At 54.6% G+C, this 22,075-nt stretch overlaps 7 protein-coding genes and 1 non-coding gene across 8 annotated transcripts; 3 read left to right on the forward strand and 5 right to left on the reverse strand.

The window, feature by feature from the left end:
- Positions 1-15: 15 nt before the first annotated feature.
- Positions 16-87, reverse strand: BDZ83DRAFT_t141. Its single transcript has one exon. It is a non-coding gene; the product is annotated as a tRNA-Ala (tRNA).
- A 1,418-nt stretch (positions 88-1,505) lies between these two features.
- Positions 1,506-3,245, reverse strand: BDZ83DRAFT_314226 (ribosomal protein L13). The gene is made up of 6 exons (XM_060502328.1): positions 3,167-3,245; positions 2,788-3,001; positions 2,368-2,503; positions 2,169-2,222; positions 1,807-2,065; positions 1,506-1,751 (listed from the first exon to the last, which is right to left on the reverse strand). The coding sequence occupies exons 2-6, from the start codon at positions 2,806-2,808 to the stop codon at positions 1,613-1,615; spliced, it is 609 nt and encodes a 202-aa protein (XP_060365231.1). The 5' UTR covers positions 2,809-3,001; positions 3,167-3,245; the 3' UTR covers positions 1,506-1,612.
- A 765-nt stretch (positions 3,246-4,010) lies between these two features.
- BDZ83DRAFT_751975 (BAG domain-containing protein) lies at positions 4,011-6,900 on the reverse strand (the record flags this gene model as incomplete). Its single annotated transcript, XM_060514130.1, has 2 exons — positions 4,011-5,105; positions 6,826-6,900. The coding sequence occupies 2 exons, from the start codon at positions 6,898-6,900 to the stop codon at positions 4,011-4,013; spliced, it is 1,170 nt and encodes a 389-aa protein (XP_060365232.1).
- Positions 6,901-7,572: 672 nt separating this feature from the next.
- On the forward strand, positions 7,573-7,948 carry BDZ83DRAFT_577174 (glutaredoxin; the record flags this gene model as incomplete). Its single annotated transcript, XM_060504993.1, has 2 exons — positions 7,573-7,723; positions 7,779-7,948. The coding sequence occupies 2 exons, from the start codon at positions 7,573-7,575 to the stop codon at positions 7,946-7,948; spliced, it is 321 nt and encodes a 106-aa protein (XP_060365233.1).
- Positions 7,949-8,315: 367 nt separating this feature from the next.
- On the reverse strand, positions 8,316-9,533 carry BDZ83DRAFT_577078 (chalcone-flavanone isomerase; the record flags this gene model as incomplete). Its single annotated transcript, XM_060504984.1, has 1 exon — positions 8,316-9,533. One exon carries the CDS (start codon positions 9,531-9,533, stop codon positions 8,316-8,318), a length of 1,218 nt encoding a protein of 405 aa, XP_060365234.1.
- A 1,281-nt stretch (positions 9,534-10,814) lies between these two features.
- On the forward strand, positions 10,815-11,270 carry BDZ83DRAFT_651563 (uncharacterized protein; the record flags this gene model as incomplete). The annotated part of the gene is made up of 1 exon (XM_060510458.1): positions 10,815-11,270. The coding sequence occupies one exon, from the start codon at positions 10,815-10,817 to the stop codon at positions 11,268-11,270; it is 456 nt and encodes a 151-aa protein (XP_060365235.1).
- Positions 11,271-15,509: 4,239 nt separating this feature from the next.
- BDZ83DRAFT_719410 (F-box domain-containing protein) lies at positions 15,510-18,108 on the forward strand (the record flags this gene model as incomplete). Its single annotated transcript, XM_060512170.1, has 4 exons — positions 15,510-16,253; positions 16,392-17,108; positions 17,164-17,275; positions 17,333-18,108. 4 exons carry the CDS (start codon positions 15,510-15,512, stop codon positions 18,106-18,108), a joined length of 2,349 nt encoding a protein of 782 aa, XP_060365236.1.
- An 821-nt stretch (positions 18,109-18,929) lies between these two features.
- Positions 18,930-20,406, reverse strand: BDZ83DRAFT_719411 (uncharacterized protein; the record flags this gene model as incomplete). Its single annotated transcript, XM_060512171.1, has 3 exons — positions 18,930-19,862; positions 19,929-20,181; positions 20,213-20,406. 3 exons carry the CDS (start codon positions 20,404-20,406, stop codon positions 18,930-18,932), a joined length of 1,380 nt encoding a protein of 459 aa, XP_060365237.1.
- Positions 20,407-22,075: the final 1,669 nt, after the last annotated feature.

Genomic DNA, 22,075 nt, shown 5'->3' on the forward strand with positions numbered 1-22,075 from the left:
GGAAAGGCAAAAGATTGGACGATCTGGGAATCGAACCCAGGACCTACCGCATGCTAAGCGGTCATTATACCACTAAACCAATCGCCCGTTGTTGAGGTACGAGGTTTAGTAAACAAATATGTAGCGTGCGCGCGTAACCGCGCTGCGCAAGGGGAGACGCCCTCGAAAGAGGGCCCTCTTCCTTTCCCAGCCTGCGGGTTGACCTCGGCGGCCGCTCGATGACCTCAGCTGAAGGATTCATGGTAAGTCATTCAGTAGGGAGTCCATCAACTGCAGCTGCAGCAGGAACCCACGTCTACGAGCAGAGCCTGTCACTCAGGCGAACAGGTCCTGCACCTCGATTTCCACAGGAGTCTGAACTCTTCATGTGAGTTTTGGGGCACACCGAGCTGGACCCTTGGGCGATAAGATGGTTCCGTGTTGTGGCGGCGGGTCCCTTGGGATAAGATAGGGCACACTAACGCGTCTTGTCGCGAACATGTCACGTTGAGTAAGTGCCGTCGCGGATGTGGAAATATTCAAGATGAGCGTCTAAGATGAGAGTGCTCAAGGTTCGCGCGTGGGACCGTCCTTCGAGTGTAACGGAAGTTTGCTTTCGTCAATGTTCTGTCATCGATCATTTCACCTTTTCGCGACCTTTGAGCAAGAGAGATCGCAACATTTACTTTATCAGGATACTGAGATCGTCACTTGATATCATCGTTTCACATGAACTCTTCATGATTGTAATGCAATTACTTCTCTAAGCACAAGACGCCTCGCCAAGGTTCCCCTCCCAAATGCCGTGGTATACTTTTCTTCTTCATAGTTCTTTTTCGTTCGTCTGATTTCCGTCTGCTCTTCTTCGAATATCGCCTCATCTGGGACTACTGGTTGTTCGTCTGAGGGGGAAACCCTCAGGGAGGGGGGAAAAGGTTGAAAACAAAGAGGATGAGACAGGGAAGGCCATTGATCGATCAGATGGTTGTTGTTGAAGTGTGATATCAATTCCCATATAATTCAGAAAGCCAAAACCCCCAATCTTTTTACGGTAACCACCATTAAAAAGACAAAGTACACCATAAAAAAGCCCATGGACATGAATCATCTTGATTGAGTGTTTGTGTTGTGACTTATTGCGAGAAAAGGGGGTTTTTGGTTGGTGCGTATTTGTGTGTTTTGGTGGTTGAACCGTATTTACCGAAAACACCGAGAACGGCGGCGCGGGGGGGTATTGAACAGGATGATGATGATTTTGCAAAGCGAAGCCTTTTCGGACTCACTCCATAAAAACTCTCTTCTCTCTCGTTTGGGCCTCCCAGAATCATCTCTTATTTTTGAATTCCCCCCCTTCCAATGACCAGCCCATTTGTGCCATCAGCAAAATGAAGAATTTCCCTTGTGAACCGCCCACGCCAATCTAATGAGGAAACGCGAGGAAGAGGACAGAAATGCGCGAGAAATCACCCTCCGAGTCTTTTCATCTTTGGTCGAACTATCGGGTGGGTGTTGGTGGTGGGTATGGTGGCGGCTCAACGGGGATAAAGCCCTTCCTCCTCTCCTCCTCCATTTCCCGCAAGACAGGGCCGGGTCCAAGAACAATCAACGTCGGAAAGGGATTTGTCGACTACGTTTAGTAGCCGAAGGCCTCGAGGGCCTGCGCCGTCTTCTGGTCGACCTTGGCGTTCTTCTTCGCGTCGGTGAGCTGGCGCTGAGCGACCTTCTTGCGCTCGTAGTAGGCAGCACCCTTGGCCTTGCGGCGCTCCTCGAGTCTGTGGAGTTGTCAGTACTGAGATACCCAGGGCTTGGTCCGTGGTGTGAACATACCTGGCAACGACGTCCTGGTACTTCCAGCCGACCTCGTGGGAGAGACGGCCAACGGTGCAGAACTTGCGGCCGGGCTGCAGTCTCAGGACACGGAGGGCCTGGGGGACGACCATCTTCTTCTGCTTGTCGTAGGGAGGGGGAACACCCTCGAAGACCTTGAGGCGCTCAAGAGCGGCGGCACCGCGAGCAGTCTTGTGGGGGATCATGCCACGGACGGTCTTGTAGAAGATACGCGACGGGGCGCGGAAGTGGAAGGGACCTATTGCGGTCAAGTCAGACATTTGAATGTCCTCGAGTTGAGTATCTCAGCTAGGAGACAGAGCAGAGCCCGGATGTGTATGTATGTATGTGTGTTGGCTTACCACCGCGAGTCGGGTTGTAACGGGTCATCTTGCGCAGGTAGGCGTGGTACTTGACTAAAGCCATTCATCAGTATCTGTTCGATCGGTTGGGGTTGTCGGCACCGCAAGTCTTCGTGTGTTTCCAACATCTTTTCCTCCTCTTTTGACAGACTGGGTGTTGCGACCGGTGGAGGGTAGGGTTGAGAGAGAGTCGACGTACGCTTGGCACGGAAGAACTCGCCAGAGATGTTGAGGGCCTCGGTGCGGACAACGACGATCTTCTGGCCGTTGAGAAGCTGCTTGGCGACGATGGAGGCAAGACGACCAAGGAGATGGCCCTTGCCGTCGATGACGACCTGTAGAGAAGACTGGAGTCAGCGATCTGCATCTCCAAAGAAGTGTTCGCGGTCGACCGATGAGGAAATTCGGGAATGATTGTTGAAGCATTGACGGCAACAGCGGCGGCGAGCTGAAATAGCGAAAGCAGCGTTGACGTGAAGGCCGGGCTGCAGTCAAGTGCCATTGTCCTATCGCTTGGTGTTCCTCGCTCCAACAAACATCCCGAAAACCCTCATCGTCGATATTCCGCTGATCCCACATCTCGAAATGGAACCGTAACGATAATTCGGTAAAGACTCACCACCGGCTCGAAAGAAGACATCGTTCCTGTTCCTTGAAAAACACCGGTTCGCGGTGTTCTGCTGAAAAAAAAGAAGGAAAAGGGGGATTCAAATCTCTGGGCGGAATGGGTGCCTCTGTAGAGATTTGGTCTGCTGCCGTTGGGTTAGTATTGTCGGAGGGTGAGTTTTGGAAGAAGCCGTCGCGACAATCTTGAAATCGGGGCGGGCACACAACTGGGAAGGGGACAGGTCAGTGAGAAATTTACACACGCACACACAAAACCCCCCAATGGCACGCCTGGAAAATGAAAGACACTAGCCCTTTACGGCAAGGCAGTCTCCATCACAAGCGAGGGTTGGAAGTGGGGCACAAGGTAGCTTAGGGCTGGGAAGACCTACCAGAAGGCTCGCATCCTCTCAGCGCTCTCAGTGCCCACAGCGTTGGGCTTCTGCTGACTCACCTTGATTCACAATGAGGGTCCACCTCGGTGTGCTTCCATTGGCGGGGCGTCTGCTGGTGGCCAGACCCCAATCCACGACTCACCTTGCCCACGTCTGTCACTGCCCACTTCCATTCACCAGGCCTCTCTCCGGGTCCCCAAGCCGCCCGGGCAGGAAGTGATTCCCGATACCGGATTAATCGATAACGACCTCTCTGTCACATGAGATAAGGACACCCGTTGACTAAGCCAACGACGTCAAGCATGGCACAATTGTTCAATGGGAGACCGGGATATCCCCATAACCGGACCTCGTCGACAACGTCACGCTGCAGCCCTGCTTCAATGACAGAATGCTGCTATTCCAAGATCCTGTTCCAGGTCCAGGACTGGTAGGCTGTGCTCGTATGCATCATGTGCGCAATAGATGGAGTGAAGATCCCAGTAAACTTGGGTTGTTTTGCAATTCCTGTCTACGGCGTGCTATGCGCCTCTCTGTCTCCTCTGTCTCTGCCTCTGCCCGTCGTCTCTGCTCCCCAATGCCTAGCGTCATCTTCTGTTCAAGTGATGGCTATCGTAGTACAGCATCCCATCTCGAGCTGTCCCTAACACCGTCGCATCCGCCGTTCTACGCGGCATGCCTCTAGATGCAAATCTCGCTTTGATAAAACATGTAGCTCGACTGAATAGAAACCCCCCACAAATGCTCATCTAGAAGAACTCAACGGAAGTAGGCCGTTATTAGTAAACAAACGTATTGCAGAAACAGCAGGCACCCTCAATGACGCCCTAATTCGCTTCTTTTATGCCTTGAGCCTCGCGTCAAGGCGCTTCAGGACATCCTGTACGGTCTGAACCAAGGCCTTCCTCTTCATTCTGGCCTCCTGGTCGCCCTCCGTCTCAACCTCGTCAAGCTTCAGAAGCACATGCTGCATCGTCGTCTCAGATAGCTTGCGGTGCTCCTCCTCTCTCTTCTTGGGATCTGTCGGGGGCGAGGCGATGTAGTCCTCGCAAGGCTGGCGCAGATCCGCCTCGAATTTCGCGGCAATGGCATCGAGCTTGGCATGGGGCCCGCTAGCCTTGCTGGGAGACGGCGAGCTTTGTCTCTCCTGACCCGGGACACCGAGATTTGACGCGCTGTCCCGCGGGCTGGTGTTGCTGCTTCGCTTCTTGGACTTGCGGCCCTTCTTCTTGCCGCGACGCTTCTTTCCGTCATCGGTGCCGCCGTTGCTGCCCACAGCACTGCCGCCATCGCCGCCTACAACCACCATTTCCTCGTCCGAGTCGTCACTGCTCTCGGCGTCGACCTCGCCCTCGGGCAGCACCACCATGACTTCGCTGTTGTTCTTGACACCATAATCCCGGACGGGCGCAGCCGGCTCCTTGAGCTGGCGGCCCTTGTAAAGAAGCTTGACACGGCGCCCACGTCTCTCGGACAGCTCCAACAAGACGCTGACACGGTCCCGGACATCGCGAACGCGCAGCTTGCCGTCGCCAATGGCATACGCGGGGAAGTGGGCGGGGTAGGTGATGCCCTTGTTCTTGATGAGGAGAATGTCGTCGTCGGGGACGCTGCCACGGGAGCGGGGGTTGTGGGCGTAGGATCTCGTCGGGACGGAGCTACCAAGAGAGGTTGACTGCAAGTCCTCCGTAGTGATGTAGCTAAAGTCTTCGTCCGTAACGTCGGGGACACCGCTGAGGGTGGAGCCGTAAGGGGATATTTGTTCCCGATTTGTCGACCAGCCGTATCGAGACATGGTGAAGGGGACTGCGAGCAGGATGCAGCCAATGGTGGAGTATAGGATGAGGTTCGGATCGATGCCGGTGGTGTCGGAGATGTAGCCGGAGTAGTTGGCGATAGCTTTGGCTAGGCTGGCGATGGACTTGTCGAGATAGACCTGGAGGGTGGTGGGTAACAAGGCGGTGATGTTTTGGAGTGCACCAGAAGATGCCAAAAGAGGCTGACTGGAAGCCACCTTGGCGGGAGTAGGCGGTCCTTAAAGCTAAGGACGCTGAACCGGGAGAGAGAAAAAAGTGGATGAGAGGGAGGGGGAGGGGGTGGAGGAGAGAAGAGGTGAAGTGAGGCAAGGTCGAAGGCGACAGCAGTGATTGGTATCGTGGCGGATGGTGTGAATTGTTGATCGTTGGCGTCGGGTGCCGTGGGGATGCCCTCGTCTGGAATTTTCCGACTCGCGGGGTTCGAAGATCAGGCCGTTCTGCAGCAAGGCAGGTCGTACACTACGGCGCAGGCTCTAGTAAGGTCCTTGGAAGGGAAAGGAGTCGACACAATGCAGCAGCACCAAGAGAGTAGAAGGCTGCAAAAGCAGTGGGGTAAATGGAAATAAAATAAAGATAAAGAACGAGCTGTTCTCTTCTGTTCGATTCGGATGCTTGGCTGCTTGGGGTCGTCGAGAGTTTCGATCCGGCTCCAACTGGTGTGGATGATCACCAGCCTGGGTCAAGGATCCAGGTGGTGGCTCGTTGGCTTTGGTGAGGCTGTAGAAGCAGGACTGGAAAGAAGGCAATGCGCTGTCAGATTTTGGGGTCGTGGTGGTGGATGGGCGAAGAAGCGATGATGAGGGCGGCGGGCAGGGATGCGACGAGTGTCCGGTTCTGGGTGAGTGTGGTCTGCGTGAGGTGTGTCAAAGGTGGCCCTACGGGACTCGGAGAGGATGACGGCAGAAAGTTGGAGACGACGGCGAGAGGTGAGTGGTCGGGAGAGATGGTGTTGCGTAAGGTTGCGTGTTGGTGAAGCGTGGAAGTGGATGTGGAGGGGAGGTTCTAGAAAAAACCGGGCAAGTCGCAAAGGCAGCGAATGACGGGGGTGCGCGCCGAGGGAGGACCCGGTGTCATTGGCCGGGCCGAAAGACGGTGCCACGGGTCCTTTCTGCGCTTCGAGCTAGGTATCAAGGTAAGGTAGATACACGTACCTTTGTAAATAATGCAATCAAGGGCTTCTCTAACTGGCAACGGGTTGGATAGCAGGTCGAGATGGACCGGTTCTTGAAGCTTTCAAATAGTTTCTTGTCCAGGCAAAACTGCGGCAAAGAGGACACGAAGCCTGCTTGAGAATGGCTTGGTGTTTGCAAATACTTAGGTAACTGTCACCAGTCCTTGAGGCTTCTCTGCACGACGAGAAATGGGGCAGGCGGAAACAGCAATTGGCTGCGATTCGGCGAGCAGCCGATATTTGCAGGGGGCCCGGGAATCCAGTCTGACTTTCAAACCCAACCCAGCAGCCATACGCCGTCCACAACCTTGACCCATTTACCTGCCATGTACCAGTCATCATGAACCTCAAGACGTGTGCTGCGCTGGAAGGGTGCCCGAGGATGCGGTCAGGCGCTAGACGCGGGTAATAATTGTGGGTGATGCGGATAGATCGATCCCCCGACTTGTGATAGCCTCAGCCTCCCATGTGGAATCTTGGGTGCATTCATGTTCCAATTATCCACGAAAAGATGGTGGTGTTCATGAAGGTACCTTACGGACAAAAACGTGAGGTGCACCAAAATCCAGGGTCCTCTTGTCTTTATCTTATCCTTATCCCAATGCGGTTATCTGATTGCTTACCTCATCTCACGACAAGCGGACCCAACTTCGCAAGCTTAGCAGTACCCGCAGACTTGAGGCACAAGCCTGTCTCTGATCCCTCCATTTGCTATTCGGTGCTGAGGTGAGCTCATTGCCCATTTTGAATTAGCCTCTTCGCATCTCTCTTTTTGGCCGAGGTCATCAAATCATCTCCGGTGTGGAATCTCACTGTCGACAGGTGTCTCTCAAGAACCCGAACGAAGCTGACAAACCTCAGTACACCTACGGGTACCTAGAAGGTGTAACACGCCGAGGCAGGTGAACCTCGGGAGAGCCGGTGTCTCATAAATCGGGTCTTTGCTCCCGAAGGTATAGAAATCTGGAAGCCACACCACGGTTGTACGGATACACTAAACTTCGATACCTCCACCTTCTAGAAAACTCGGCTTTTGCTGTCCACCAGAATTCCAGCGAGTCCAGAACCTCACAGTCTTACTTAGGTAATCAGAGCCCCGATTGCATCATCCATTCCCGCCGCCTTCGGCCCCGAATTGCCTTTCCCTCACTGCAAGTCCCGTCCCGTCGCAACTCCCTAAGCTGATGTGAACCGCATCCAGCTCCAGCACAGCACCAGCACCCAGCACCCCGCCCCTACCTGCTGCATTGCGACACTTTTGCCTGACAAATAACCCCCCACCTTCTGTCCCTCCCCGTCGCCTGCTGCATTTATTATATCATCGCCCCTGCCCCTCCTCCCACCACTCTCCTCCCTCCGAAATGGCATCACTATTCAGACGTCTCTTCTCCTCATCCTCGACATCACCAGCAAACATGGCCGCCACCAAGCAAAAGGTTCAGTCCCTCATCGACGACAACAAGGTCGTCGTCTTTTCAAAGTCCTACTGCCCCTACTGCCGCGCAACAAAGTCGGTCCTCGACGAGATCAACGCCGACTACACCGTCCTCGAGCTCGACCAGATTGGTACGTTTTCTACCCTATACGCATACCTCACGACAGCGTACTAACACCAATACAGACGACGGCAGCGCCATCCAGGACGCCCTCCACGAGATCACCGGCCAGCGCACCGTCCCCAACAGCTTCATCGCCCAGAAGCACATTGGCGGCAACTCGGACCTGCAGGGCCTGCTCAAGGGCGGCAAGCTCGAGAACCTTCTCAAGGAGGCCGGCGCTCTCAAGGCGTAAGGCACCCAGTTTCGTCCTCGGTTCAGAGAGAAAGACAGAAAGAAGGGGGCAAACATTGTGTGTTTGATTAGACATTGGTCGGAGAATGCCTACAGCACAGAGCACGCTGACGGTCGCGATACTCTCTTCAAGGCCGTCCAAGCTGTAGCTGTTGCTGCACGATTGTTCAACCCGATGGGAGTGAGAATGGTGGATGATATACCATGGGCTTAAAGGCATAAAGATGGGTGCTTAGAGTCTCGAAATACAAGCTTTCAAGAGATGGCGGTGGCCTATCTCTTGGCGAGGACCTCGTTCTAGTGTGTTGTACATTTTGAGCCGTGACTATTTTCGACTAGTTCTACAAATTTCTCTCCACTCCCATTTTTTACACAACCTGCGCGGCAACGGTACCTACTGGCCTCTCGACAAACTCCATGACGCCGTCGATAATGCTCTCCCTCGCCGGCGGCGAAGCGACCTTGCTGCCCGCAAGCCAGTTGAGCCACAACAGCCTCGACACGCGCTCATCCTGCACCCTGCCGACGCTCTGCCTGCCCATGCTCCGGCCATCGTCAAAAACGACCTCAAGCTGGCCCTTCTCATCACGGCAGAGCAACAGCTCCTTGTTCTTCTGCACCTTGCCGCGGTTAAACAGCCTCTTGAACTCCTTCATCGCCTCGCCGAACCCTTCATCTCCATACGCCTCTTTATCAGCAGACGACCGCGCCGTGATGGCCCGCACGAATCCGTCGCGGAGGTGAGGGAAATCGGTATCGCGCACAGGAACAATGCGGAACGCGCTGCGGGTGCCGACCTCCTGCAACAGCGCTGTCCAAGTCTCCTCGCCCTCGACGGGGTCAAACAGCTTCTGCTTGAGGCTGTCGCGCTCCGAGGGGACCAGCGTCGTCGCGATGGGGTTGATCTTCTTGGTAAGATAGTGCTGCAACTTCGCGACGTCCTGGGTGGCGACATAATAGCCCACCATGTATACCTGGATGCTGAGGAAGCTGACGGTTCGGATGCCGAGGCCGACGAGGGTGTATTCTACGCCATCCGTGTCCTGCACCGTCGCGGCGATGGGCGCTTCCGGGTCGCGGTGGGTCTTGCTTAGGGAGAGGTCGATGGTCCGCGGGAAGCTGGGCACCGTCTTGTTGCCTGTCGGTACGAGCTCTCTTCCCTCTTCGTCGTGAATGACGACCTTGCGCTTGGTGCCGGCCTCGGTTGTGAAGGTCTCTGCCGGCACGGAAGAATCGAGCTGGAAGCCAGCGCGCTCGCTGGTGTTGCTGCTGCTGCTGCCATTGTGGCTGCTCTCGCCGTCCTCCGCGGCGTTACGCTTCTTCTCTGCGGCGAGGGCCTTGCGGAGCTTGTTGGCCGTGTATGCAAAGGAGACGATGCCGGCGAGAGCACCGGCGGCGAGGAAGTATGTGCGGTCACGGTCGTAGCTTGAGCGGGCTTCGCTGAGCTGGCCGAGGTTGAAGCGCTCGACGGGGTGAGACGGCGAGCTGCGCTGGCGAGAGAAGAGGGTGCGGCGACTAGTTCGGACGGGCGGCTGCGGGTGCGGCAGACCCCTGGGCAGTGCCCGGAGAGTGCGTGGGCGGAACATTGGGGCAGAGGGCGTGAATCTGAGTATTAGGTGTGCGAATATGTGTGTGAGTCGTGTCGGCGACGAGCGAGAGTGCGCCTGTGGTTGAAGTGGTAGAGGTCACTCGGTACTATGGACCGTGTGGAGGAACGATAGTCGATAATGGGAAGTGGCCTGATGGAGATTCGAGATTCTTCAGATGGCGCGGGATGTTCGGGCGGGGACAGCCGTCAATGGTGCAGTACCTTGGACTGTAGACCCGGGCTTGCTAATTCGAGCTCGGTGCCGGTCGGACAGGACGATTCATGGCCTGGTCATGCGGACAGGTGTAATTTGGCCAATTCGTTTGCACAGACTGGCGAGCTGCAAAGGCAATGGGTGAGAGTCTGATCGTGACGTGAGGCTCGTAATCGGGAATCGTCAGTGTCAATGGAACTGCATGGCAATTGGAGCTCTCCCCATTGGATCCAATGCCCCCAATGCCCTGAGAAATTGCAGCACGTCAGCGAGCGAGGCACCTGAGTGGCCCGGCGCATAATCGGCCCCTCCGAATGACGTCCTGCCGGAAGTCGTCACGTGCCGGCATTCCCCGTCTCGCTTAGGTAAGGAAGAGATACGTACTGCGGCAACCCTCAGTTTTGGCTGTGGTCTGTGCGGATGTCTTCCGACTCCGCCTCCACCTCCGCCCCTCCGCCTCAGATCGCAGTCTCTGGACACAAACGAGGAGACAGCAGCAGTTGCATCTACTCATAGTATCTGCGACATCTGCAAGGTAAAGGTTGATTTGCTGCGGCTCGAAGGCTGGACTGAGCCATGTTGCTATCCTGATTGTTCCATTCTATCCGCCCATAGGACCATGGAAATGTCCATGTCCCGAACGGAGTTGGGAATGGCTGGAACTAAGATGTTGAATGCAATCTGACATGGCACATGCATCTGCTCATCTGTAACATTAAAAGGGTCTGGATGCGGTAACGGTGGTTATAGACGCAGCAACGAAGCATAAGGATCTAGTCTGTCGATAGAAATGACAGCCGATTCTGCGATGCCTTGGTGCTAAGACTTCCAGGGTTCTGCGCTCAGAGACCACCATTACATCACAACAGGGTTGCACGTCTGTGATCCAGAAATGTTAAATGGGCGAAGCTGAGTGGTCGCTCGTCTGTGGCCGTCTAAGCGCCCACGCGTGATGGCGTCCAGGATCGTGACGGTATCACGCTGGGCCGCGAAGCCGCCGCTCACTCACACACGCTGTAGGTTGTCACTTGAAGTGTGCGTCTGTCTTGCATGCAGGCCTCGCAGATGGCTAGACCATGGAAGTGCCTCGACTGCGCCGTTGTGATGGTGAAGACCACGCAATCTGACATTCCTGTCAAGTACCTAAGCTCATCCAACACCGCCAACCAGGTGAAGCCAATTCAACCTCACCCAATGCAGGGCTTTGCTGATGCCCGTCTCAATGACGAATGGAGTGAGACCGAGCCAGGCTGGTCGTCCTCGACGTCTTATCCTCTCCCGCAGACCCTGCACACGTTGTCTTTGGGTCTTTGGTACGGGAGGGGGTTGCTATTCTTGTCCACTGCGGGAGCATTCATTATTCCCAACTCAATCGGCCTACCCCACCATGCCTCGTGTCTCTTGGTCTGTGAACTCGGGTACCCGGGAGCCTTGTTGACCGAGTACCCATCTGCCCTTCAGTATGGTATGACGATGGGAGAAAGGCAGCGTCTGGTGTCGACAATTGCAAACTCTCACTAGGTACTCTTCGTATGTGAGCGCAGAAGCTGAATCCCAAAAGCCAAAAGCCGTGGAAGCTCGTCTAAGCCGGCTTGGCACCCACTAACTCTTCCCGTATCCAAGGCTCAACACCACGGACGAAGAAACTCAACGACGCGGCCTACACACCGAAGACGCGAACTCGGCGATCGTAGTCACCGATCCCCGACGTCCGACGTCTTCCTTTACAATGCTTGCAGGTGACATGCGGGACATGCCGCCAGACCAATGTGATTGAACGAGTGATCTTGCGGCCGTCATGCTTTGAAGCAGTTGCTGCAAGATTCTGTTTGCCCTCCGGATTGTAAGTATCAAGACAGGGATGATCCAGGTGGCAAGATGCTCCTGGAGGCCGGGGTGGTCGGGAGTGAAACGGTATCAGGTACTGTGTAGACCAACGACATTGGTCCCGACGTGTTCAACATCCTTGTGCTGAAGTGTAAAGAGCATCGAGGAAGAAGCCAAGATGGAAACCCAAAAAGGGTATCTCGCGAAACAGCAACAACAAGCTAGGCCAGGGAAAGCTGTCTAGCCTGTCTAGCCTGTCTTGGGAGCGGACCGCATTACAGTCGAGCATCCGAGGCCCTGACATCCCGTCTCATAAGGCAGGGAGGGTGGATGGCAAATTTCCAGAGACCGTCATTGAGAGCACATTGGGAAAGGGGGACAACGATGTCAGGTCAAGACAATGGCACATTGGCACAATGTATGGGGGGCCGCGTCTGTGCCCCGGGATGCAGGAATGGAGATTGGGTGCCCTGAAGACGAAGCTCGAGCTCAAGTCTGAGCGTGGATGAAGATGGCGCCACGGGTATCTGCTGAAGATTTGGTCTCCGAGAGGCGAAGGGCGAGAGCGGCAGCATTGCGACTCGAGATACAGGTAGCTTTTGAGGGTTGCTGTCAGTTGCTAGATAGTCCCCGACGTCAGGGCAACGAGATTAGGTTGGATGTATTCATGCAGGTTGGCCCACAAGCTCAAGTCGCCATGTTTCTTGCTATGCTCCAGAGTGCCGACGTTACATTGATGGCAATACCGTATTTCGAATATTTGCCAACATTTTTGGAGGCATTTCCTTCTCGGGGATGATCATCTTTGTCATCATAGGGTTGGCGAAATTTGGTTACGGCTTGGCATCTCATTCTGAACTCACAACTCGGCCCAGAGAGAGCTGAAGACAAAGGAAAGAGTAATTAGTCGAATTTCGAGAAAGAATGCCGCGATTCCAGGTAGCACTGCAAAGTACACGCAGCCAAAACTCTGTTAATGAGAGGGACTGACAAGACGTGCCAGAGGCTGAAGACCATTCCGTTCTTGACGTAGCGTCCGGTACAAGCGACAGCTTCAGTGTCCCTTGCCCGGACCATTTGTGCAATTGTAAATGCCATGGGCTTATTTTGGTGGAGTTGGCGCGAAGTGCGATAATGCAATTCATCGAGTGATTTCCGTGGCAAGTGGAACGTACCTTTTTTTTTTTTTTTTTAGAGTATACTTTGCCAGATTGAGTTATGTTGCAGGTTGGGTCAAGTTTAAGCGAGACTCAAGTACCGCTTTGCCTGCCATCAAGTAGGTGGTTTATGTATCCGTACTACGTACATGAACGCGCGCTGTACGACATTCGGTTCGCAGACGGATGTTCTTTTCACGTTCCCCATCTTTCTCTATCTACTACATAAGGTAGTAAAAATGACTGGTTGATACGTTGTGAATATGTGACTCAGTGCCCTCCAGTACTTCTGTGGGCAACAAGTAAGTATCTGTAAGGTAAGGTAGGTACCTTTGCCCTCGCATTAACGCATGGCTCCTTGGGAAAGCGGGATGTTCCATTGATAGCGCCCCACGCTCCCACGTCGGGGATATCGTCTCGTCTCCCGTGGTCTGGTTTCGAGTTTGTTCTTATGTTGAGGAGCCAGAAGTTCAGCAAATACGGGAGCAGGAGTCCAAAGTCTACAAAGAAACCATGTGTATTTCTTATTGAGGTATCTGTAAAATAAAGTACCTCGAGAATCATCATCACCTCGCAACCTCAGGCCCTGGTGTGCTGTCGGCCAATGAGAGATGGTGTCAACCTCGATGAGAAGGGAAGACGTACTGAAGTAGCGAGGCACTGTAATCATGTGGACAAGTACTTTGACGACCCCTCTGTTGTTCCTTCCCGGGCCCCTTGTCCTGGTCCCGTCTCGTCCTTCCCAAGGTGCACAGCTTCCTCCATTTGGCGGTACGAAGTACATTGATACATGAGAACATCGGTACATCCCCCAGTTGACTGCGACTCTTCGCATTGCTGCTGTTTCTTCCTGCTTCAACAAAGTCAAGCATCCTTTTCTGCTCGGACTCTGCAATCAAATCAACATCAGCAGAAAAAGAACAAAGGGCGAAAAGCGGGAAAGATCAGAAATACCCAACACTGAAGAGAACGGCAACCGCAAAGCACAAGAGCAGGTCACGCGTCGACGTTGGCTTTCCCGCCAGCCTTACCTCATGACGCCTACGCCTACGCCTACGCCCACGCTCACGCTCACGCCCCGGAGAACTTGACCGGCTCGATCCGACACCCTTTGGATTCTATTCTACGGATACCTACTCCAGTCTCCAAAGAGTCTAAAGTTGGCCCTTGCAAGTGCTACAAAACGAAGCCCAACAAGTACCGCCTGCCCCGGAGCCTATACAATAGTATTCGCAGCAGCAGCAGCAGCAGCACATCACATCGTCAACTTCGTTGCTCGACCAGTTGCCGCGCATCGCACCGCATCGCATTGCATCGCAGGTTCCCGGCCTACCACCAGCCGTCAGCCTCCTCCTTCCGCCTCGCCATCAATAGCTCCGCGCAGCAGGCGACACACATTGAGCACCAGAGACCTGCCTCCCGCACCACCCAAAAGCAAGGTACCTACACGCATCCCAGGCCCCAGCCCTCTGTCCCATAGTTTCCACTTCCAGCCCAGCCGCCGCCCAGCCAACCCTCCGAGAGCCCAAGGCCTAAGGCCCCAGGGGTGTCACCTCCTCCCTCCGCTCCCTTTCTCCACAGCTCCAAAGTCACTGCTAACATTTCGCTGGGATAATACAGCACACACAGAGTCCACCTCACGCGCGAACGCCCGCCCACAAGCTGCGAGCCTGCGACCACGGCCGCTCAAGGTGCTCTAGCCTCACTCGCCCCGTCGTCATTGTCACCCGCCCTGTCGGTCACTGTCGCTGCCACCACGAGCTGCCCACTGCTCAGCACAGCACAGCATAGCACGGCATCATCTCAGGCGCTCCTGCTTGCTTTGCTTTGCTTTGCTTCACTGCGGCAGAAACAGGGAGAAAGACGGTGCCGCAAGACCTGAATCACGATTCACCGCAAACGCAACCGCACCCGCAGCCCACGCACCATCTACTGCCACCCAACGACCCTGTGCCCCGTGGTTACCTTTCAGTTTCTCTTGTCTCGCGACGCGAACTCTCAACCTGATCTTTCTCTCCCTCACGAGTCTGCTCCCATCGACGACACGACTTCAGATCAACTTATCCCAATTGAGAGATACAATTCTATTCCTCTACCCGCCGTCTCCGACAATAACCCTCGTCTCTCCCTAGCAATCTCGTCTGCTACGAACACTCTCTTCTCTTTCTCTCCGTTGCCTTGGCACTCCGTTCCGTCGCACAAAATAGCTTCCGCGCCCTGCCCTGCACCACAAAACGCCATAGCACGGGTACTTACTCCTGTACAGCCCATACTCCGTACTGCCATCCCCCGTTTATATGCTGAGGCAGTATTCGACACATACGGATACACAACACTACAAAGTACACGCACCAGAGGTACCGGGCTCACAACAGACGTAGCGTCAGCCTGTCTCCTTGTCCCGGCTCCCCCCCTCCACTGTCGGAGCCTCTCCATTTCCACCTCCCGTGGGTCAGGCGTCAGTGTCAGTATTCCAGTGTTCCATCGGCCTCGTGGGAACTAGTTCGCCTTTCCAACCCTCGCTCTGGTGACAAATCCCCGCCATTCTTTCTGTCAACCTGACGAAACCCGACAACCCTACAAATTACATCACGACGACAAAACCACCAACGGCGCCTACGACTTACGACTCACGACTCGAGATCGCCTGCCGTCGCCAACGAACTTTATCCGACCGGGGATCCGAACCCCCTTTCCCTCTCCTCTGACCGAATTCACGCGAATCCACGATCCGCCGACCGTTTGCTCCCTTGCTCGCACATCGTAGCCGCCCATCATGAGGCCCGCTGCCCCCTCAATAGAGATCATGGCTACCCAGTCAGCCACGCCGGACTCACGATCCTCGTCGTCCACAAACTCGCCACTCCCTGCCGACAACGAGGAGTCAGACTTCTTCATCGCCGGCAACGATTCGCAATCATCGCTCGGCGTCCCCAACATCGAGGACATGCAGGTTAGCGACGATCCGTGCCAACCCGCCGTCAACCGGCTCCCTAGCGAGATCCTCATCTCCATCTTCGCCAAGCTCAACAACTCAAACGACCTCTTCAACTGCATGTTGACATGCAAGCGATGGGCTAAGAACTCCGTCGACTTGCTGTGGCATCGCCCCGCCTGCACAAACTGGAAGAATCACTCGTCCATTTGCCTTACTCTGCAACTTGAGACGCCCTTCTTCGCATACCGCGACTTCATCAAGCGTCTCAACCTTGCTGCCGGTGGTCTCGCAGATAAGATCAGCGATGGCAGTGTCATGCCTCTGTCCGTGTGCACTCGTGTCGAGCGACTCACCCTGACCAACTGCCGCAACCTCACCGACCAGGGCTTGACCAAGTTGGTGGAAAACAGCTCCTCGTTGCTTGCCCTTGATATCTCGGGTGACGAGCACATCACAGACGTCTCTATCCAAACCATCGCCGAGCACTGCAAGAGGTTACAGGGTCTCAACATTTCTGGCTGCCGCTTGATCACCAACGACAGCATGATACAGCTTGCTGAGAACTGCCGGTTCATTAAGAGGGTATGTTTGCCCTTTGCTTCCCCTGCTCCTTTGCCTATTTTTCACCCTGCTGGCCTGGCCCGTATGCGCTTCGCGCTTGGCTTTCGGGCCCCGCCTTGTGTTTTGGAAAATCGCTGACATGACTCTCTTCTCTCACAGCTCAAACTCAACGATTGTGCACAGCTGCAAGACAATGCCATCCTTGCATTTGCCGAGAACTGCCCGAATATCCTCGAAATCGACTTGCACCAGTGTGCACAGATCGGCAATGAGCCCATCACTGCCCTCATTTCCAAGGGCCAGTCCCTCCGCGAGCTTCGGTTGGCAGGCTGTGAGCTCATCGACGACAGCGCCTTCTTGACTTTGCCCCCGGCCAAGACCTACGATCACCTGCGCATTCTCGACTTGACATCTTGCGCCAGGTTGACGGATCAGTCGGTGCAGAAGATTATTGATGCTGCTCCACGCCTCCGCAATCTGGTGCTAGCCAAGTGCCGTAACATCACCGACGTTGCCGTTAATGCCATCTCAAAACTCGGCAAGAACTTGCATTATTTGCACCTTGGTCACTGTGGCCACATCACCGACGAGGCCGTCAAACGCCTTGTGCAGCAATGCAATCGTATACGGTACATTGATCTGGGATGCTGCATTAACCTCACAGACGACTCTGTCACCAAACTGGCACAGCTTCCCAAGCTCAAGAGAATCGGTCTCGTTAAGTGCAGTAGTATTACCGACGAGTCTGTGTTCGCGCTTGCTCGCGCCAACCATCGCCCCCGGGCACGCCGCGATGCGCATGGCAACATTGATGAATACTATTCGTCCAGCCTCGAAAGAGTACATCTCAGCTACTGCACCAACCTTACACTCAAGGCATGTTGTCTTCCCCATGCAAGATTGCCGATTTCACACACTAACACTGTCATAGAGTATCATCAAGTTGCTCAACTACTGCCCACGCTTGACCCATCTCAGTTTGACAGGGGTCACTGCTTTCCTCAGAGAAGAATTCGCCGAATTTTGCCGGCCTCCTCCGCCTGGTATGCCATATTTTGTCTCTCATTACAGGTATACAGACAAACTGACAAGACGTGCAGAATTCACGGACCATCAGCGAGGCGTCTTTTGCGTTTTCTCTGGCGTCGGCGTCACGAAGCTCCGCGACTACCTCAACACCTCTCCCGAATACGAAGGTCTTCGCGACTCTCCTGGCCCTCGCTTCCCGGGACTCTCGAGCTTCCCTGCACGTCGGGCCGCCGATCCCCGCGCAACGGCCGGACACGCTGGACAGACCAATGGGGATGTCGAAGTTGACGAAGCGGAGGTGCCAGAGGACGACGAGTTTGAAGGTCTTGACGGCAGTGAAATGGCAGTGGATGGCCAGCCCCTGTTGGCACAAAACCTTGTGAACGGCAATGCCCAAAACGGTGTGCCTCCGCCCCCGCCGAACCATGTGCCTCCGGCCGGCGCTGTGCCCATGTTCGCCCAACCACTAGGACAGGCTCCCTTGTTGTTCAGCCCTACCAGCCCCAGCTTTCCGCAGTCAACTCGTTCACCAACGGCCGGGGGACCGGCAAATCACCCGCCGCCTTTGGTCATCTCTAGCCACTACTCCCCGACGAGTGCCGGACCCAGCACATCGACGGCGAACGCACTCTCACCGCAAGGCACTAACCTTGGCTTCCCCGCCTACACAAATCGGAGACCTGCGCCCCTCGGTGCCAGCACGGCATCAATGGAAGCATCAATGTTGAGCCCGGTCTCGCATCGCAGTCGGCCGGCGAGTGTAATCTCCATGGAGGCATCTATGCTAGGACCCCTGGACCCGGATATGGTTGAGCCTACCACACCAAACGGACCACAGCAGCATTGATAAGCGAGAGGGCAATTGAAGCAGGCTCGTATATCCTTTGGGGGAAGCGGTTGGAGACTATGATACGCTGGCATGAGATACGCAACGACAATATACCCAGGAGCGCGCGGGGAAAATACCGGTACACAGAGGGTTTGGAACAGGCAAGGTGTCGGTTACCCTTTTTATAGCTTGGTTGGACTTTTTTGGTCCATGTAGCCTTTTGGCATTGTTTGGCAACGGTTAAAAGGATGCGTGCAACAAGCCCAAGAGCATTCTTTCTCGTGGATGATTGTGCTTGGTTGTGGCACTTTTGGCAGTCCTAGGCTTGAGACCAACACACGTTGGCCGCTTGGAGGCCAACTCTCATTGACCTGTTATTAGTCGGTGATAGACTATGGATGTTTCATTTCACTCTGTCCTCTCTGAGATTGGGAGCAACACGGCATACTGTAGGGGGGTGGGGCGGTTTAGGTTAGTTCGGCCTCGAGGCCGCGGTATCGAATTAGCAAAGCACTGACGTGGAATTAAAGTATTTGCTCGCCCTGTACGAATTTTCTGTCTCTTCAGAGGGACTTGGCGATTCAGTCCAAAGCGAAGCGCAGGCGTGAATGGCATTAGTGAAGTTGTCAATCTCTGGAAGAGTCCCAGAATATCTGGTTTGATAGAACCGCTGTCTCCTCGCTGTGCTATGCTAGCTATCCGCTATGAAGATGTGAACCATTTGACTCCTGACGCCCCGTGCCATGATCATTGCATCGCTCTCCTCTCCAGCCCTAGAAAGTGGAAAGACAATGCACTTAGAATAGGCGTGAAGCATGTCTGCCCCGTTTCCCTTGCCATCACCAGAAGCCAGGAGTGATCGGTCCGCCATCCTGGACCGACTCTGCAAGCTTCTTGACCACGAAGCAGTGCACCAGATCCCTCGACGCAAGGGCATCTTCCAGACTGTCGTGACCGACCCTACCCTTTTGGATTTCACGACCAAGCATTTCGGATGTCAGTGCCTTGAGGGAGAGCCCGCCGGCCTTGCGCTTCTGGGGCTTCTTCTCGGCGAGACCTCCTCTCTCCTCGGTCTTTCCCAAGGATTCGGGCTTATCGAATGAGATGAGGTCTTCTTCCTCCAACTTGACGCCGCCTTCGGCGACGGCTTCGGCAGCAGCCTCAGCGGCAACTCTCTCGGCCTCCATATTGGCTCTCTCCTCCTCCTCCGCTTCCAGTCTGTCACACTCGGCCCGCACGTTAGTAGCGAGGATCAAGGAGTCCACCACTTTTGGATGAATCCAACGCAGTGATGCGAGGTCGTTGTGGACGGCGTGTCTGATGACAATGGTCTCGGCGCTCACCCACTCCCACACGGCGGCCCTGACGTTAGCCAGCCCGCCAGTGATACACTTGCCCTTTGATCGGGCAGCCTGCATGTCTTGGCGGGAGACACCGGAGAAGCGCGTGTTGTAGTGCGCCATGCGGACCTGCGGGTAGACGAGGCTGTCGAGGAGGATCTCTGATGTGAAGTAGTCGACGAGGGTGACGCGGATGAGCTCGGATTCACCGTCGTAGGCAACGCCCATTTCGCAGTCCATGGCGACGGCGCGACGCGGCGCCCTCTGAGCGGACGGCACGGTGTCAATTCCTAGGTCCAGGAGGGCGTGGGTCGGGGTCTTGTGGAATTGGTGACGGTCGTGAATTTCGCCCGATGGATAGTTCCGGACGATGTGCTCTGGAGCGTAGGTGCAGCCCGGCTCGGAAACGTGGACTCGGCAGCAGTTCCAGCGCTGTATGCGTCAGCTAGTTTTGACGAAGGGAGTAAAGATGAGGTATGAGGAAAGGTGGAAAGCTACCATGTTTATGACGCGGCCGGTGTGGTACTGACACTTGAGGACCGGCTTTGCGGGCTTCTCGTCCCCCTTTGCGCCCTCGGGCTCCTCGTCGGCCATGGACGAAGATCTGGTGAAAGTCTTGGTCTTGGGCTGGACGGATGAGGACTTTGCATCGGCTTGGGACCCCTTCCCATTCGATTTGAATTTGTTCCTGTTATTGGAGCCTGCCTTGGAGTCAGTATCGCGATGACGACGGTGAGGAGCGGCATGGGGTCTGGGCAGAAGGGAGGCCGATGGACAAATACTCACAGCGGAGGTTGCATCTGCGGCATCGTTTCTTATCGTCAATATCTCTCTCAGATAGTGGTTTGAGGATGAAGCCGCTCTTGATGAGGATGTCTTTCCGATGGGCCATTGATCGGAGGTGGTAGAGGTAGCTCTGGGTCGGCTCGATGACGACGGACCCATAAGGGTTCTGGGGTTGCTGGTAGAAAGCCATCTTGATTGATGGCACTGTCACCGACGATACCGTGCTGGCTTTTTGTTCACGGTGTTGAGGTCTGTAGAGGTATAGGGGATAATTATCGTTTGTGGCGGTTCATCGGGCTACGTCGATGAGTCGATGACGCCAAAGAATGATGATGAAAAAGATGCAGCGGTTGAGGCGGTGATGCATGAGCGTAGCCCAGACGCGACTCCCAGACTTTGAAAAATCAAGAAGAACCAGTTGCCTCCTGCAGCTTGAGGAGGAACAAAGTATTCAGAAGGCAGAAGGTGAGATCTCGATGCGGCAGCCGCGAAGGTGAGAGGTGAAGTGAAGTGAGATAAAGCGAAGTAAGTGAAGACAGGTTGGATCCAGCGCGCAGCGGCAGGCAGCGGAAAGAAGGATCCTGCAGCCGATTGTCTCTCATTTCATGCCGCGCGCCCCGTTTGGCTGTTTGCTTTCTCTCTCTCTCTCTCTCTCTCTCTCGCCAGCGACGAGTACGCCCGTATGTCTGTCTCTTTGTGTCTCTTTACTTCTTTTCCCCCTTATTGTATTGGTGCACCTTGTTTCCTGGACGAGTGTTTCCACTTCCAGGTGAGGTACACTGACAATGAATTTGGGGAAATCACCGGCCCCACTTCGGCTACCCGATGACCGGAATGTCTGTATACGAAACTGGTATTATCAATGATGTGTTTGTTTGGTGCCTATAGTCTCTTTACTTCTCTTATCATCGCAGTCATGCTTATTCAGAAGCCGAATACAAGTCCCAATCGGCAGGGATCATGGTTGGCGTGTTGAAAGACACTGGCTCCTAACGGGTGGTGATGTGAAGCTGATTTGCTTTGCTACACGCCACACGTGAAGGGCCAAAAGCTTATGACTACCACAGCTCGTCCGCCACGTTGACCCGTGGCCATTTTCTATTGAAATACTTAGTACTACGATCGTTGGAGTAATGAACCAAATCGAATTCTACTCTCAGGTGGGTCTTGTTTTGAAACGCGGCGTGGACTGAACTCCTATCAAGTTGAACCATTATTCAAGAAAATTGCGCTTGGGATTGAAAATGGAAAATTCAAGGAGAAATCATTCAGAAATGCCTCTTCACAAGCCGGAATAAGGGAAAATCACACAGAAAGTGAGTTGAAACTGCCCGAATATCGTTTTCAGGACCTTTGAGGTAAGCCCGGAGCCTCCCACCGGTATTAGATGAGGGTGTCGAGATGGGAGGTTAAAGTTGCCATCATGGCGAGAACAATCCCCAGAACCCCAGGGCACGTGCAATATCCCAACCTTGATATGCCAAGGCATGGTTTCGGGGAGATGAGGCAGCATGAACAAAGCCTGGTATACTCGTTTGGTTTATTAGACTCGATGTTTTGGCCATTCATGAGAGCTTTGGTTGGAGCGTTGAGACCAGTCAATTTCACAATGGTTGAGTCGGCCCACATGCGGGAGGCCACCAGAGAGCGGTATACTGATAGGCCAATGAGACTCAGCGACAAGATAATCCTGCTGAATTCAATAAAAAGAATAGTTAGATCAAAATGTAGAAGCTGATTTACCTTAGGTAGGCAGGCCCAACTGGCCCGGCGCCAGCTGGGCTCTCTTAAGATAAAGGATCTAAGCCCCTAACAGCTCGTAAGGCGAGTCCACGAATGAGGGAAGTGGCATAATGTAA

This window comes from Colletotrichum acutatum (assembly GCF_030867785.1).
Source record: "Colletotrichum acutatum strain CBS 112980 chromosome Unknown BDZ83scaffold_44, whole genome shotgun sequence".
Taxonomy (NCBI): Eukaryota; Fungi; Ascomycota; class Sordariomycetes; order Glomerellales; family Glomerellaceae; genus Colletotrichum; species Colletotrichum acutatum.

What these genes read in the sequence shown, in the direction of transcription:
- BDZ83DRAFT_314226 (XM_060502328.1), bottom strand. Translation starts at nt 2,808, where the DNA reads ATGTCTTCTTTCGAGCCGGTG. An exon ending in TGTCTTCTTTCGAGCCGGTG is followed by an intron (nt 2,504 to 2,787) that starts GTGAGTCTTTAC and finishes TCTTCTCTACAG; the next exon opens with GTCGTCATCGACGGCAAGGG. An exon ending in TACCAGGACGTCGTTGCCAG is followed by an intron (nt 1,752 to 1,806) that starts GTATGTTCACAC and finishes ACAACTCCACAG; the next exon opens with ACTCGAGGAGCGCCGCAAGG.